Genomic DNA, 15,338 nt, shown 5'->3' with positions numbered 1-15,338 from the left:
ACCTGTTACTAACAAAGCATGTGGCCGTGGCAAAGACGCATAATTACCGTTTCAGCTTCCTCACCTAGTAAATCGGGGTCTGGACTAGATGACTTCTAAGATCCAATATGGCTCTAGAATTTGTTCATCTAAAAGAATTGAATAGCATAAGTTCCCAACTCAGTTTTAAATAATTAAGAACAATTTCACAATTTACTAAATCCACATCGACCTGTTATTCCATAGAAAGCGGTTTGTCCTGACCCTTAGTGCCACCCTTACAGCATCTCTTCTCGAACATCAACTTTTAGGAATCATGAACACTTGTGAAAAATTAATCACCAGAGAGCAATTCTTCTCTTCTTCTATTCCCCATACACAAGCTGCTGCCCTTCAAAGTGTTACCTCATTTGTATGCAGGAGCCCAGCATCCAAGTGGAACAATAGGGACAAGCTGAAAAGCCTTCGAACTTTTAGAACCCAGAGAATATGTACCTCTGCAAAAACCTACTGCACATGCAAAAGTGATCTTACCACTTGGAAAGGCAACAGGGAAGTTATTTATGGAGCAAGGCCTACCCTCTCCACATATGCTTAATGTTCTGAATAAAAAGATATGAAAATCTTCAACAAAAATAAAGCAGGTGTTTTTGCCTTTTAAATCAAAAATACAAGCCTAAAGAAGAATAGTTTATAAAGAATTTTTTTTTGATTGCTTTGTGGTAGATTTGCATCCCTTATGTAGACTTATAGGGAGAACTTGGAGGGCATCAGTGCGGGGAGCAGAAGACCAGAGGACTGAGCTGGAATGTCGAGAGGTCAGAGGAAGAGAGGTGAGATGAACAGGGATACGAACGGAGGACGAGGACGAGCAGCAGCAGCCCGAGCTGCAGGAGCTGAGCCGTTCACCACTGCAGACCTTCCCATCCCTCTTGCTCCCGGTGTCCCGTGCCGGCCTCCCGTGCCGGCCTCCCTGAGGATCTTCTCCAGTTTTAACTGCAGGTTCACTGTAACCGCTGCCTGTCAACCTGATCCTGAGCTTTAATGGTACTGCAACTCTTCCTGCCGCCTCTAAGTGATTCGCAGGGGACGGTGAAAACAGACAGCAGCATCTACACAGTTCCCCGTGTCAAGGAGAACACCAGACACATTTTACTTATTTAGTTGTCAAAACGATTCTCTGAAGTGCTACAATTGATTTTTTTTTTTAAAAAAAATAATAAAGAGTGGCACAAAGAGGTTAATTTTAGGCCCCATCTCTGCTTTTCATAAACTGACATTTTTCTTTATCTCATCACTAAAGAAGTTGACGGAGTTTTTAAGGACTGATCTTTCAATAGCCATTTAAGCAGCCTAGAAATCAGAGCTGGAAGTGAAGCAAGAGCAAAGCCCATCTGCTCGCACTCCTTCATTTCAGAGACGAGTGAGGAAAGCTCTACGACGATCACATAACTTACCTAGAGTCACACAGTTGACCAGCAGCAAATGGAAGTGAAAAGAGAATCTGAGTTTACTGTCCAATCTGACAGTTTCACCTCTGTTAGACTATCGCTATCCTGATGCTCAAACGCTGTGCTAGGTTAAGTATCTAAACCAATACAGTCATTCAACATCTATCAACTATCACTAATTGAACCCCTGTGTATGAATTTGCAGGTTTCCAATTTATATCTTGATTTAAAGCTTTTGTCTCATATTTCTAATACCTCTATAGACTTCAGCTTCTCTTGCTATCTGAAAACCCATCAATAATTCACATTTCCCCCCACTTTTCTACTTCATTAATAATGTGATTAGATCTAAATAGTTCTTTAATCATCATCATTATTTCCTACCAACTGTAAAAACCTTCTGTCCTTTCCAATTCCTTTTAAGTCAATGGAATTTTTTAAATTAGCTAGTTTTTCTCTCAATTAAAAACAACACATGCACCAAGGAACCGACTCTAGCAGTGCAGAAGGGCACATAATGCGAAATACATCTTCCTTCATCCTACCTCGTCAACGCGTTTCTCCAGAGGCCGCCTCAGTTGAGATTTGTTTATTTGATGGGTTTTTAAATCCTCTCAATAGCATTTACATCTTTATTAATTTTTAATAAAATGAAAGAGAAAATAAAATACCACACTAAAAACTGATATATCCTTTGCATTTCTTTTAGTTATTAAGGTTGTTTTTCTAATAAAATGGCAAATGTTATTCCATGACAAATAAGAAATTACCATGAAATTTCTATCAATTTTGATGTGGCATCTTTGAAGATATTACTATATTTTAAACTTTTTTTTTTTTGAGAACTAAATACCACGATGATAAACTTCATTCCAAATGCTGAAGGATAACAATATTCACCAAATGAATCCACATTTATAATGAAAGAAAAAGCCAAAACTCTAGGAAAAGATTGTTTATACGAGATATTAAGGAGTTTTTTAAAATCTCCTTATATTATTTTAGGTAGTATTTAGTTTATCACCACATCACTATAAATGTTTTATAAAGTCAGAGTTTGATAGAAAGGAACATTAGATTTTTCATCTGTCAAGTCGTATCATTCCATCAATATTATATTTCCTTCCCCTTCCCACCCCCCCTCCGAAATAACATCCTTTTTTTTAGTTAAGGAAAATCACTGACACTGTATTGAATACTGTATTAGTTTCCGGGGGCTGCCATAACAAAGTACCACAAACTGGGGGGCTTAAATAGCAGAATCCATTCTCTCACGCTTCTGGAGGCTGGAAGTTTGAGATCAAGGGGTCAGCTGAGCTGGTTCCTTCTGAGGACTGTGAAGGAGGAGAATCTGTTCAGTGCCCCCTTCCTAGCTTTTGGTAATGTCAGGTGTTCCTTGGCTTGTAGATGGTGTTCTCTGTCTTCACATCATCTTCCCTTTGTACGTGTCTGTCTCTGTGCCCAATTTCCTTCTTTTTATGAGGACACCCTAGGATTAGGGCTCACCCTAGTGACCTCATCTTATCTTGATCCATCTGCAAAGACCCTGTTTAATAAGATCACACTTACAGGTACTGGAAGTTAAGAATTCAACATCTTTGTGGGGTCCACAATTCAACCCATAATAAATATGATTGGAAATTTCCCCTTAATGAGAAAACAAAAAGGACCGGCAATGTATACAAGTTATCCTTTCTTAGCAGTGTGGTTACTAAGAGCTATCAGTACCAAAACTGGAAAAGCAGAACAAAGCAGGGCAGCACATGTAACTCGACAAGAGACTGTGGGCTGGGTCTAGAAGGCTTACCCCACCAAGCAAAGAGGTAATCGGAATCACAGACATGGTTATAAGTGAAGTGCATCTGCGACCTCAAGCCCTTGGCAAATCCGAGGCCAAGGCAGACAGGGGATAGGGCGGAAGAATCAGGCTGCATGTGAAACCAGTCCTAAGAGGCTCCATTACAGGAGGCCTTCACACGAAAATATAAGAACTTGTCTATAAGGCTGTGCCTCCAACTAGCCTAATGCCCAGACTAATGAACAGGGACAACAACATTTCCCTTATACACAGGGCTTGGGCTCCGTGGAGTGGACTCAGTCACTGGAAAGGCTGCTGTGAGATTAATGTTTGTTTTCCTTGCACTTCCTGTACCCCTCACTTAGGAACAGTCTATTTAGTCCTGGCATTTAAAGGCAAGCAGAGTGGACAGTCCACCCTCGGCTCCGTTTACAGGCCATGTGGAGCTGGTAGAACCCCGTTTCCACCTGGAGTTGGGAGTCAGTTGTAGGAACAGCATCTCGCCCAAGTCCAGTATCTAGTAGGCATTCTTCCAGGACTGAGGTTTGATCCTCTCTTACTTTAACTACTGGTTCTCTTCTACTTTGATCAGTTCTTGAAAACATGGGGTAGAGCCCCTTTAGAAGCTTAGAGTCTTGCTCATGGCCCTAGCTTTGTCCTAGCTCTTAAAGAACAGGACTTCTGTGTCCATAATCTCTTTATGTTAATATCCTTCTTTATGCAGAACTTAAAGATTTAAAAGGTAGGGGTTAACTTGACCAGCATCTGATCCCTGTAGGCTGGTTTCATAGAAAATAAGATGGATTCTAAAAAACGTTCCAAGGAAACTAGTTAGGCTCAGAGCTTTTAAGGAAGTCAGTTCTGACCTTTAACAAAGGCTTGGCCCCCAGTCCCTCTTTCCTGATAGGAAGAGGTTGGTGCTCGCCAAACTATGAAGGCCTGAGTGACAAATATTGCCATTTGTATTGCTATATTGCTATAACCCATGGCTGCAGCCAAAGGCAGAGACCTCAGCCCCCACCCACGCCTCTCCCTCCTTCCCCTATGCTGACCATGCAGGGGAGAGGATGTGCTACCTTAAATCATGGATGCTGAGCTGGCAGGATAAGGCTTGTATCAAGGCTCTGCTATGGCATATTGCTATTGTGTCTGGCCTCCAATCACACCAGGAGTTGGACGATACTTCCCTAAACATACAGCATCCAATGAAAGGGCCATGGGAGACCAGCGCACCTGCTCCTGCTCCTGTTTCTGGGCGTTCTCTCAGAGCAGTGCTGCTCCAGCAGGCTTGCTGTGAGCGCTGCTGACCAATTACCTTGTTAGCATGGCAGTTGTCCCAGCAAACTGGGCGTCTATCCAAGCCCATAGCATAGCCTTCTGGAAGCAAGTCAGGGAACCAGTTAAAGTAATAGAGGATCAAATCTCTGTCCTGGGAAAATAGATGAAAGACCAACATTGGCATGGAGAGAGTCTGCTGGTGGTGTTGTGGCCGACTTCAGGATAGCCAGTTTGTGAATGGGAGTCATTCCTGTGTGTCTTTACAACACTCACCCTACTACTGGTGCCTTCTGGCCTCTGGAAAACCACTCTGAGATGTGCTATTTGGAATGTGTCCATGTCAGCAATAATTCTAAGACTGAACTGAGCAAGCTAACCAGGATCACTCTGCCTTTCTTCTGAAGTTCCCCAGTCATTGGGAGAATTTGAGATCAATACTGTAGATCCGAGTTGGCCTTTACTCAATCCCTGTGCTAAAGTCACAGGTGGTGGCTTTCTGAACTGGGTGGTGTGTACCTCCCTAGCTGTTCCTACAGTGGTCTTCCCCTGCCCGTTTCAGGGAACGTGATCAGTATCCTGGGGCTGTCCACCAATATTTATTTCTAATCCTCCTCCTCCTCCCCCACAGGCAATTCTCGACTCAAAGCCCATGTGAGCTGAATAGAATAGGTTGCTAACAGAGTGAGAGAGGATACTTACAAGCCGCCCATTGGAATTGGGAAGGAGAGACAGGACAGAAAAACAACAACAACAACAACAAAATGGAGAAATTAAGGGTTAACTTAGCCAAGATTGATCCTTCCAGGCTAGCCTTTCAGAAAAGAGACTGGCCTTCTGCAAGTCCTCAGTGCTAAGTCTATTAATTTGGTCAAAAGCAAGGTTTGGACCCAGATTCTAAATCATCGAGAGGGGCAGAGGGAAAGGTGCTGGTATTTGCTCAACTATAAATGCTGATGTGGCCGACCCTGCCCAAGTGTGCCAGTCCCCAGTGAAGCTGCAGCTGGACGGTTTAGACCTCAGCCCCTTGCCCAGGCCAGGGAAGGGGCTGGTGCTAGACTCAGCCCCTAATGCTCACCTGGCGGGAAAGGACAGAAGCGAAGGTTCTGCCACATCACCATGCTGCTATTACCGTGGCCAGAGCACACCAGGGAAGGGCAGTGCTTCCCTGCTCATGTCTACTGAAAAGCTCCCTCTCCCCCACAGTCTGCCATCCGGCCCCGCTGGACCTCCGCATGCTGCTCTAGAATGAACGGGCACATCTACCACTCCAGCGTCGGAGAGCTTTCTCCAGTGCTCCGCAGATGTGGTGTGAATGTTTTCTGCCCTTTTTCCCTGTTTGACTGATAAGATCCTTACAAAGAGGTCACAATTCTGATGGAAGATGCAGCTACTGATTTGCTACGACTGTTTGTCAGTCTGCAACTACTCCGCGCCTGCTACTCCAGCTACAGTCAAGATATCTGACCTGAAGAATGAGACTGCCAGTCCTGGCATCAATAGAAACCAGGCCACGCTGCACATGGGGGCCCCATCTTTAGCTGCGGTGGGGATCAGAACCTGTCTGCTGTGCTTGACTCTGGCCAGAGGCTCTGGGTGAGGCGCTGGTCTCGTACGTGCCAGCGGGCTGAACACTGGCCCTGATCGCACCCAGGTGCCCGGTCCCTGTGACTATCACTTCTGCCCATGTTCATTTGCTCTACAGTTCCCCGAGGATGCTGGAGCCATGCCCTGGACTACAGCCTGCTTGGTGGGCCCCTGACAACCTGCCTTTTGCCATCTGCCGGCTGGTATCCTGCTTTAACCTGAATGGGCACCCCTGGAATCAGAATGCTGCCACCTGCCCCTGAGCACAGCTGCCGCCTAGCTGTTACTGTGGGGCCTCCATTAGCTTGTCTAGACCAATCAGATCAGATATGCGGAAGCTACACCATTGTCACCTCAGGAGGAACCCTACGGCCAGGTGAGTCCCTATTCCACTCTAGCCACATATTCTTGATAGTCCTAGTCTACCCTCCTTATGAATATTCTACCCTGGATTACAAAAGCTGCACAGATAATTTTCACTTTTGCCACATACTTAAAACACTCAAAGGCAATCTCTAGAATTTTCATCAATACCAACTCAGTCATTTTATCCACCAGGCAATAAAGGCATGATTCTTAGGGCCTGTGAACTGATTAAGGGCATAGAAAAATAATTTAGATCTGACAAAAAGTAGTTGCAAAACAATACAACATAACTTAACAAAACTAATTTCATAGTCTAAACATTCTATTTGCTATGGAATAAGGGTGCATTTTATTATGCTATATGGTGGAACATCTAAGTTTGAGCAAGCCAAGGATTTGCTCTCACAGCACCCTAATCACATTTCTCAAACTCATCCTCACTCTCGGCCACAAAAATGATATGGGCAACCATGGAGCCATGGCTACTAATCACAGGATTAGTAGATGCTCCAATATTTGTTGAACAAGTAAATGGATAAATGAATGAATGAATAAAGAAAGCAATGAATAAATCCTCCAAGAGAAATACATTGAGAAATTTTTTAAAAATCAGAAGAAAGAAATCAAGAGTTGTTTAACAGGCACTGAGTTTCAATTTTGCAAGATAAAAAAGTTCTGGAGACTGGTTGCACAACAATGTGAATATACTTAACACCACTATTGTGTACACTTAGAAATAGTTAAGATGGTAAATTTTGTTATGCAGTTGTTTTACAATAAAAAAATTTTAGGAAATCATGCCAAATATTAGAAATCAGAAATAAAATTTTTAGAAAAATTCAGAGTATATACCTGTAATAGCCATCCAAATCTCACTGAGGCTACTCTTAAATTTTCATCAATTTGCCCTGATTTCTTCAGCCTTTATTTTCCAATATTATTTCTTATTCCTTTTGTGACTTTTTTGGGGGACCATAATTGACTGATTATTTGATTTGTTATTATAGGTCATAGAATTTGATGGCTTTAATTATTAAAAAAAAAACCAAAAAGCCATTTTTATTTTATTTAGTTGGGGGGGGTATTCCCACAGTAGAAACAAAAAGTAATAAATTATATTTTAGTATATAGTTATTGAGAATTTTCATAGCTCATCTTAAAAGTAATTTAAGTAAACAATTCTTTGTTTGCACAGAGCAGTGGCTACTAGCACAGACTCTGAAGCTAGCTCATGAGTTAATACTACCTCCACCACTAACCATCTTAACTTCTTTGTGCTCTAGTTTCCTTATCCTCAAAATGAAGTTAATTTTTAAAAGCTTAAAAAAAATTTCCCCGCTCCACTCTGTGAAATAGGAATAGCAATTTTTAAAAGCTTAAGCAAGAATTTTACTTTCAATTTTACTTTACTAAAGCAAGAACTTATCCCATTTTTACAAATCAAAAAATAAAACTCTATTTCTGACAATAGGTTAAAAGTTAAAAAGAATAACTTCTCAAATTATAGTAGGTAACATGTTTTTAGGGCATAATTTTATAATCACCTATGATTCCCACATTCGGAAACATGGCATACGGTACATACCAAATATAATTATATTTTACATTGTATTTTGTATCTTATTTTTCTACTTACTATATCATGGGCATTTTCTCAAATCAATACATATTTGGGGGTTCTTAGAATAAAAGTCCAAGTCCTCACCTTGGCCTACAAGCCCCAGAGTGATCCCGAGCCTCCTGGTCTAATTTTCGCTCCTCTCCTTCCACTGACCACCTTACTCACTGAGCTCCAGACACATTGGCCTTGCTGGTCTTTGGGCGAGCTCAGCATGCACCTGCTCAGGGCCTTTGCGCTTACAATGTCCTCTCTGTAGACCCTTTTCTGCCAGATGCTCACGAGGCTTACTCCCACACTTCATTCACGTCTCACCTTCTAACACCTTATGTAAAGTAGCAACCCCTGTCTATCCCTTTTTCCTGCTTTGTTTTAAATCCTAGCACTTCCCACTACTTAATATATTATATTACTATTAGTGCTTAAGACCTGTTTTTCCCAGTAGAACTTAAGTGTCATGAGGGCAAGGATTTCGTCTGTCTTGTTTACTGTTTTATCCCCTGGAACTAGGTTCTAAACAAATATTTGCTGAATGAACAGATGAATGAATTTTGCTCTCATTTGTAATTTCTTGACTGCACAGAATGCTGTTGCTTAATATATTTAACTAATCCCCTATTTTGAGATATTATAAATCATACTGCAACGGACATGCTCGAATTCATTGTCTTAAATACTTTTTGGCGGTTCCCTCAGGGTTAAGTTGGTGCAGCAGCTTCCTAAACATCCCGCACTTCCTCTTTTTCCTCCTTCCGCAGGGAGTATCACAGCCAGACTAATACTACGTCACATTCCTTTCTTTATCCTGAAATATTCAAGCTTAAGCCCAAATGCTGAATGATGACAGCCTGCCCCTATTTTGCCTTTGTACTCAGTTCTCATCACTGTTCAGAAATACATTTTCTACTTTAAACAGTTTGCTTCTCCTACCAGGTCCTCTAATCTGTTAATGTAGTTCTCTCTTACAGAATATCTTCCTATTTCTTTACCTGCCTAAATTATACACATCTTCCCAGCCTCCCACTGGTCCCTACTGATCCCTTCATGCTTTCTTGAATCTGATCTGTATGATCTCTCACTTTGAATTTTCTAAACTTTTCTGCTTTTTCCCATATTCATCATTCCCATATCTGTCTGCCATGTTCTAGCACCTCCATGCTGTAGATTACAATGTACGGTTTTCTGAAGAAGAAAAAAAAAACCCTTTCCCCTTTCTCAAAGTCCTATGCAGTCCTAGCCACAAAATACCAAGTATTTTCTAATTTAACTGTTTTGCCAAAGTCAAAACTTTTATGAAAATTGACACAGCTTTTTGAAGGAAGAAATAAGATCATTTATGATAAAATATTTTTGTCTTCACACATAGTTGCCTTGCATATTATTTACCCACATAAGTAATTTTGATTCTTAAATTTCTACTTGCAAACTTTAAAAAAAAATTTATTTTATTATTAATTTCAAGTATACAGTACATTGGTTAGACATTTATATAGTTTATGAAATGATTCCCGATTGCTCTCTCCCTCCCCTGGCCCTCTGCTTAGCCATCACATTACTGCTGACTGCATTCCCTATGCCATGCTCCCCATTCTCCTGACCATCTAGCTACTACTAATTGGTACTTCCTTAACCCTTCACCCCTTTCTCCCAGCTCCCCAATAACCCTCCCCTCTGGCCTGCACCAGATTGTCCTCTCTGTGAGTCTGTTTTTGATTAGTTTGTTCTTTTGCTCCTTAGATCCCACATATAAGTGGAATCATATGGCATTTAACTTTCTCTGACTTATTTCACTCAGTATAACCTCTAGGTCCATCCATGTTGTTGTGAATTGTAAGATATCATTTTTTTGGGAAATAGTCCATTGTATATATGAATCATAACTTCTTTATCCAATCATCTGTTGATAGGCATTTAGGTTGCTTCCGTATCTTGGCTAATGTAAATAGTGCTGCCATGAACACAGGGGTACATAGATCTTTACGAATTATTGTTTTTAATAAACTACCATACAAGGTATGTTCTGATGATTTTTGTTGTTGTTTTAGGTTTGTCTTAAGATAACATTATTAGTTATGAAGTTATTTTTAAAGGAACATTTCCTTCAGATATTATTATAAAATCATGATGGGGTGGTATCTGAGTTATACAGATAATTTTTGGTTTTTACATAGGGGCATGAGGCACTAGGAAAACCACAAAGTGTGCCTTTCCTTTTCCCCATTTTCACACACGAGAAATCAAGTTGAAATGCACAAAGGGGGCCCCGGGAAAGGGAAAACAATCCAAAGCGGTGCAGCCTGGATGCAGATGAAAGGTGTGTGGACAGGTGGCGGAAGATGCTTTCTCTCTGTGACTGAGTTGCTGGAATCTATGCCGACAGCTCTTGAGCAGAAGTGAGTCTGCAAGCGACACTGAAGCTGAATCCATAGTCTCAACGCCTTTGCTTTTTTAATCTCACTAGCTTACATTTTTAATCAAAAGCCTCAGCTCTTTTTCTCCACCCCAATGTGCTTTCGGGCTGCCTGAACTCTGGATTATCCAAACCAGCCCAGGTAGCCTGGGAAATGGCCACTCACCATCTTCCTCGAAGAGAAGGCCCATGTGCCCATGCGCCTCGGCTTCTTTCTTCCCACCGTCAATTTTGATCAGTTGAGCAATCTGAAAACATCGTTCGTAGAAGTGGTTCCTTACCCACTTGTCTTCAGAATTATTGAAGTAACAGGCCAGAGCATATAAGTTATTATAGACATCTTCAAAGTATCCTTCAAAGAGGGAAAAACATCGTAAACTGCATTAGAAAAATGTCTCATGACACATCTCTTCAATGACAAACCAATACAGAGACATTTATTTTCTATTTTTTCCTTAGAAGCATGGTTAACTATTTTAAAAATCAAAATGCAAAAATTAATGTATTTTATGTATTAAGGTAGTTATGCTAATTAAAGAATGTGCACATGAGACGAGCAACAAAAAATGTTTTCCCAAAACTTAGAACAATTTAGAAATTGACATACCCTTGGTTGAAACACTAAACTTTATATTAGACAAAAGACAGGATAAAATCTACTAGCCATGTGCTCAGTTTTTTTTGGAAGAAATGAGTATGTAGTACCTTCAAATATTTTTCCCACTGAAGATTTTAAAAGTATTTAGAGATTCCAGGGAAAGCAAAGTTTCTTAACTATGGCAAAAAGGTAATGTAAATGAAAAAGCAGATAAAATATGAAAATAGCAAGGTATTTTTACTCAGAAGAAAAAACTGTGATGAAGCTTATAAGAAATGACAATCAGGATGACTGAATAAGTTCCAGATACTTTCTAGCAATAAATGTTAGCAATGCTAAGAAAGAGTGAACTTTTATTCTTTTGTTTTCTATGACTATCTTTCTCTGCTGAAAATGCATTAATAATAGTCATCCCTCTCACTCAGTTATTAGTTTATTAGTTGTTAGTTTATTAATCCTCCCCCCCGACCCAAAGTGGCATCTGACCTATTTGTACTCAAAAAAGTGTATTAATTCATTGTGAATCAGTTTTATGAACCCCAGTGCAATCAATCATAAATGAACAAAAATGTATATGTGTTAATAAATTGTGCTTCAGTCCTGTAAATTCCACTCTATTGATGAATATGAACAAATTCATAATCTTTATTTTTTTTTTGAATTTGTGCTGAAAGCATAGTTGTGAATATGTGGTAGCCTCTGGATTACATTTCCAGGCTTTTTAAAAAATATAATTCATTATCATTCACTGATACTAACTGTTCACTATCAGAAGTCAACCCATATATTTCTGAAAAGATTACAATTATGAAAAATATTTACTATTGCCCACTAACACTCTAATAAGATTAAAATTTAAAAGCTTAGAAAAATTGAAACTAGGTTGACTACAACAAAGGGTAACTTTCAAGAACTGTACTTAAGTTACTCCAGTATTTCAAAAGAAATTTCTAAACCCTAAGTCATTCCTTTACATACACTACTGCTTCATAATTCCATAGGAAATTAAGGTTTACCTCAAAATAGGTTTTATACCTAAAAGTTAAAGCAATACAAAATAGATCTTTCTATCTCCCTATTTTTTAAATTTTATTTTATTATTCGTTTTTAGTACACAGTACATTGGTTAGATATTCATATAGTTTATAAAATGACCCCATAATAGCTCTTTCACTGTCTCCCTACTTTCGAAGGAACTGAGGATTCTGGAGAGCCATTGTGCTTTTTAAGGCTATTTATGATAGGCAACAGCTTAGGTGAAAAGTAGAGAATAACCTGACTTATTTACTTAAAAAAACAAAAACAAACAAACAAAAAACACAAATACTCTCATCTCAGAGCTGACTTCTCCTGTGTTTTATCTTTCCATTCTGAAGGTGCTACCTAATGTGAATAGAGACTAAAGTCTGTTTTGTAGTATTTTATATTCCTGTCATATTTAGTGATGAGAGTTATTTTTCAAAAGCTGTAAGTAAAATATTTCATATCTTCCACTTAAAGAAAATGATATAAAGAGCTTTTAAAAATATATGCAATGACGAAATAATTTTTCTGTTTTTCAGTAATTAAACCTTAATAGAATATTTCCAACATTTAATAAACAAAGGTTTTTGTTTGTTTGTTTTTAGAATGAGTTAGATAAGCTATCAAGATTCCATAGTTAAAGACTATTTGTTAGCTAAGCTATTTTTCTATGGAAAAATGTAGTACTATTCACAGTATTAAGTATAAAGGCATATATTCAAGCTTTTAATCTTTGTACAATCCAAATATATGACCTGCACCCTATATATTCTAAGCAGCCTTTAATCCCTGCTTGTAGACCATGTACTTGAATTGTCACTAGGTATATTTATAAGATGAAAATCAATTTTATTGTTGGCTTATTATTTAGATCAGTATTCGCTATGTTACCTAAAAAGGCGATTCCATGATAAAATAAATTTGGGAAATTCTCTTGCTAATTTCCTCTTTTAATGAACTCACAATGTACATTTACATGTTAAAGGTTCTGATAAGTCCTGCAATAAAACAATCTGCTTAACATAAATGTTAATTCATATTATGTTTCTCAAACTTACTTTACCAGACAATTTTATTTCCGTTTTACTTTACATAAAACTTATAAACATCCTGTGGGACTTTACTTGAGTAGAATATACTCTGGGTATCTTAAATAAATGTTACCAGAAAAAACTGCTGCTTAACCCTTGACAATAATTTAAAGTCAAGTGTAAATAATGTCTGAATTATCTATTGATTCAGTTACCCATTACCATTATTGTCATTTCTTCCCTGGCCCCATGGGGCACAAGGCCCTAATCATGACATTACAGATGGTACAGAGATGATTCACAACAATGGGTAATACAAGAAATTTTCTCAGGGAAAAGAAACACTTTAACAAATGGAAAATAATTTAAAAAGAAATTAATGGCTTATTTTAAATACTTCTTTGCTATAAAACAACAACAAAAAAAATTTTTGTAAAGTGATTTAAATAACTCTAGGTTCCTGCTGTGTAAGTCTCAAGAGATAGAACTTACCAGAGATGACTATTGTTAGTGGGATAGAACCTTGAGACACTATTAACAGATTTCTGTATTCCAGATGAAGAGTGTGTGTGTGTGTGTGTGTGTGTGTGTGTGTTTTAAGATTTAGGATTAATTCGAGATAATAAGAGTGAATGTGCATATCACCCATTCCACTTTCTAGGACATTCTTAAATCAAATCACAATTTCCCAATAAAGTTCACATGTTAAGTGTGAAAAAAGTATACAAATTTTTAAAAAGAATATAAAAATGCTCATCAACTGAAGTATTTCCAGTAACATTTATTGCAATAATTTTAATTTTCTGTATTTCAAACATGCAAAAGCTACTGCATTTTGAAGGAGATAACCCTACAGAAGAGTCATTCTGAGTAAGATATAATTGAGTTCCATTTAACAAATATAACCTTGGTTACCATGAATATATGATAAACCACTCAGTAAACAAAATATTTGCTTTCATTAGTTAGACCATGTGGACTATTTAGACTTTGTTAATTTTTGGAATGGGAGAAACATTTTTATTTATATGTAGTTACTTTTCTTTAATAAAAAATTATAAATTAAAATGCTTTCTACCTTAAAATAGACTATTTAGCATTGTAGTTTCTTTATAATGACAAAATGCAAATTTCTTATATTTATGACACTTTATGATAAGTGATATATTTGGCTCATATTTATTCTACTCATAGCCTCTATTTAAAACATTTAGTGAATATGATGATTCAACTTGAAAAAAAATCACTACCGGGCAAACTTTATCTTGACTGATTCTATTTGCAGCATAAATATCACTTCAGAATTTGGTACTGATACTAGAATGTAGGATTTTAGAATAGCATTTTTTTACTTATAACATTTAATTTCTTAATAAATTAATATGTAAATCACATTTTAAAATTCATCAAAGGACTCTTTGTAAAGTCAATACTACAGCTAAATACTTTTCATAATACAATAATCACCGCCTATTTCCATGCACACACACACACACATCCGAGTTCACTTATGGTAGTGGTGTAAGGATTTTGGTATACTTCATATTTGTGTTCACGATCTGATGGGAAATACGTATTGACTCTACCGTAGAGGCTGAAAGACTTCGCTACACTTTCTGATGCCGTTTCCATGTCCCCATCAATTCTCCCCATTGTAGCATCAAGTAACAATTGCCTAATACTCCATTTTCCCATAGAAAGGCCTGAAATGAAATGTAGACATTGCCATGCTGGGGCCTGAGCTACTCTTTTTGAATCCTGGTATTCTCGTGCAAAACGCTGAAGAAAGAATAATTCAGAACACCAAATTTATATGTCAAATTCTAGGATTTCCTTTCTTTCTTTGATTACTTAAAATGACAGATTTCTAATATGTAACTAAGAAATACTTATGACAACAGTATCAGTATAATTATAGTAGGGATTAAAATATTTTCTTCAATGGTTGAAACACACTGACTTTCTGGAAAATTTTAGGATACAAGGAATTTGTTAGAAATGATGTGATGGAACACAGAAAATTAACAATTTTATTCGTAACTGTGAACTGTAGGCCTTTCATGTCTCTTATGATTCACTGATAAAAATTCTGATTGAAATCTGTAGGACTTATTGATAAAATTTTCAAATTCCATTATGTGAATACTAGAAAATGAGTATAATTTTCAAGTTGTAGTACTTTTTGAAAGTCTCTCCTTAGCA

General features: G+C 38.0%; 1 protein-coding gene across 1 annotated transcript in view; it reads right to left on the bottom strand.

Annotated features, from left to right (window-relative positions):
• TTC29 (tetratricopeptide repeat domain 29) overlaps positions 1-15,338 on the bottom strand; it is a 594,494-nt gene that overhangs the window by 111,602 nt on the left and 467,554 nt on the right. Inside the window, exon 13 of the mRNA XM_039876006.1 lies at positions 10,651-10,836. Coding sequence (XP_039731940.1) covers positions 10,651-10,836 — 186 coding nt within the window. The remainder of the gene's footprint in view (positions 1-10,650; positions 10,837-15,338) is intronic.

This window comes from Pteropus medius, unplaced genomic scaffold (genome assembly GCF_902729225.1).
Source record: "Pteropus medius unplaced genomic scaffold, Ma_sr-lr_union100, whole genome shotgun sequence".
In the NCBI taxonomy this organism is placed as follows: domain Eukaryota; kingdom Metazoa; phylum Chordata; class Mammalia; order Chiroptera; family Pteropodidae; genus Pteropus; species Pteropus medius.
Note: the sequence above shows the minus strand (reverse complement) of the source record. Positions and strands in the feature narration are given on the sequence as shown.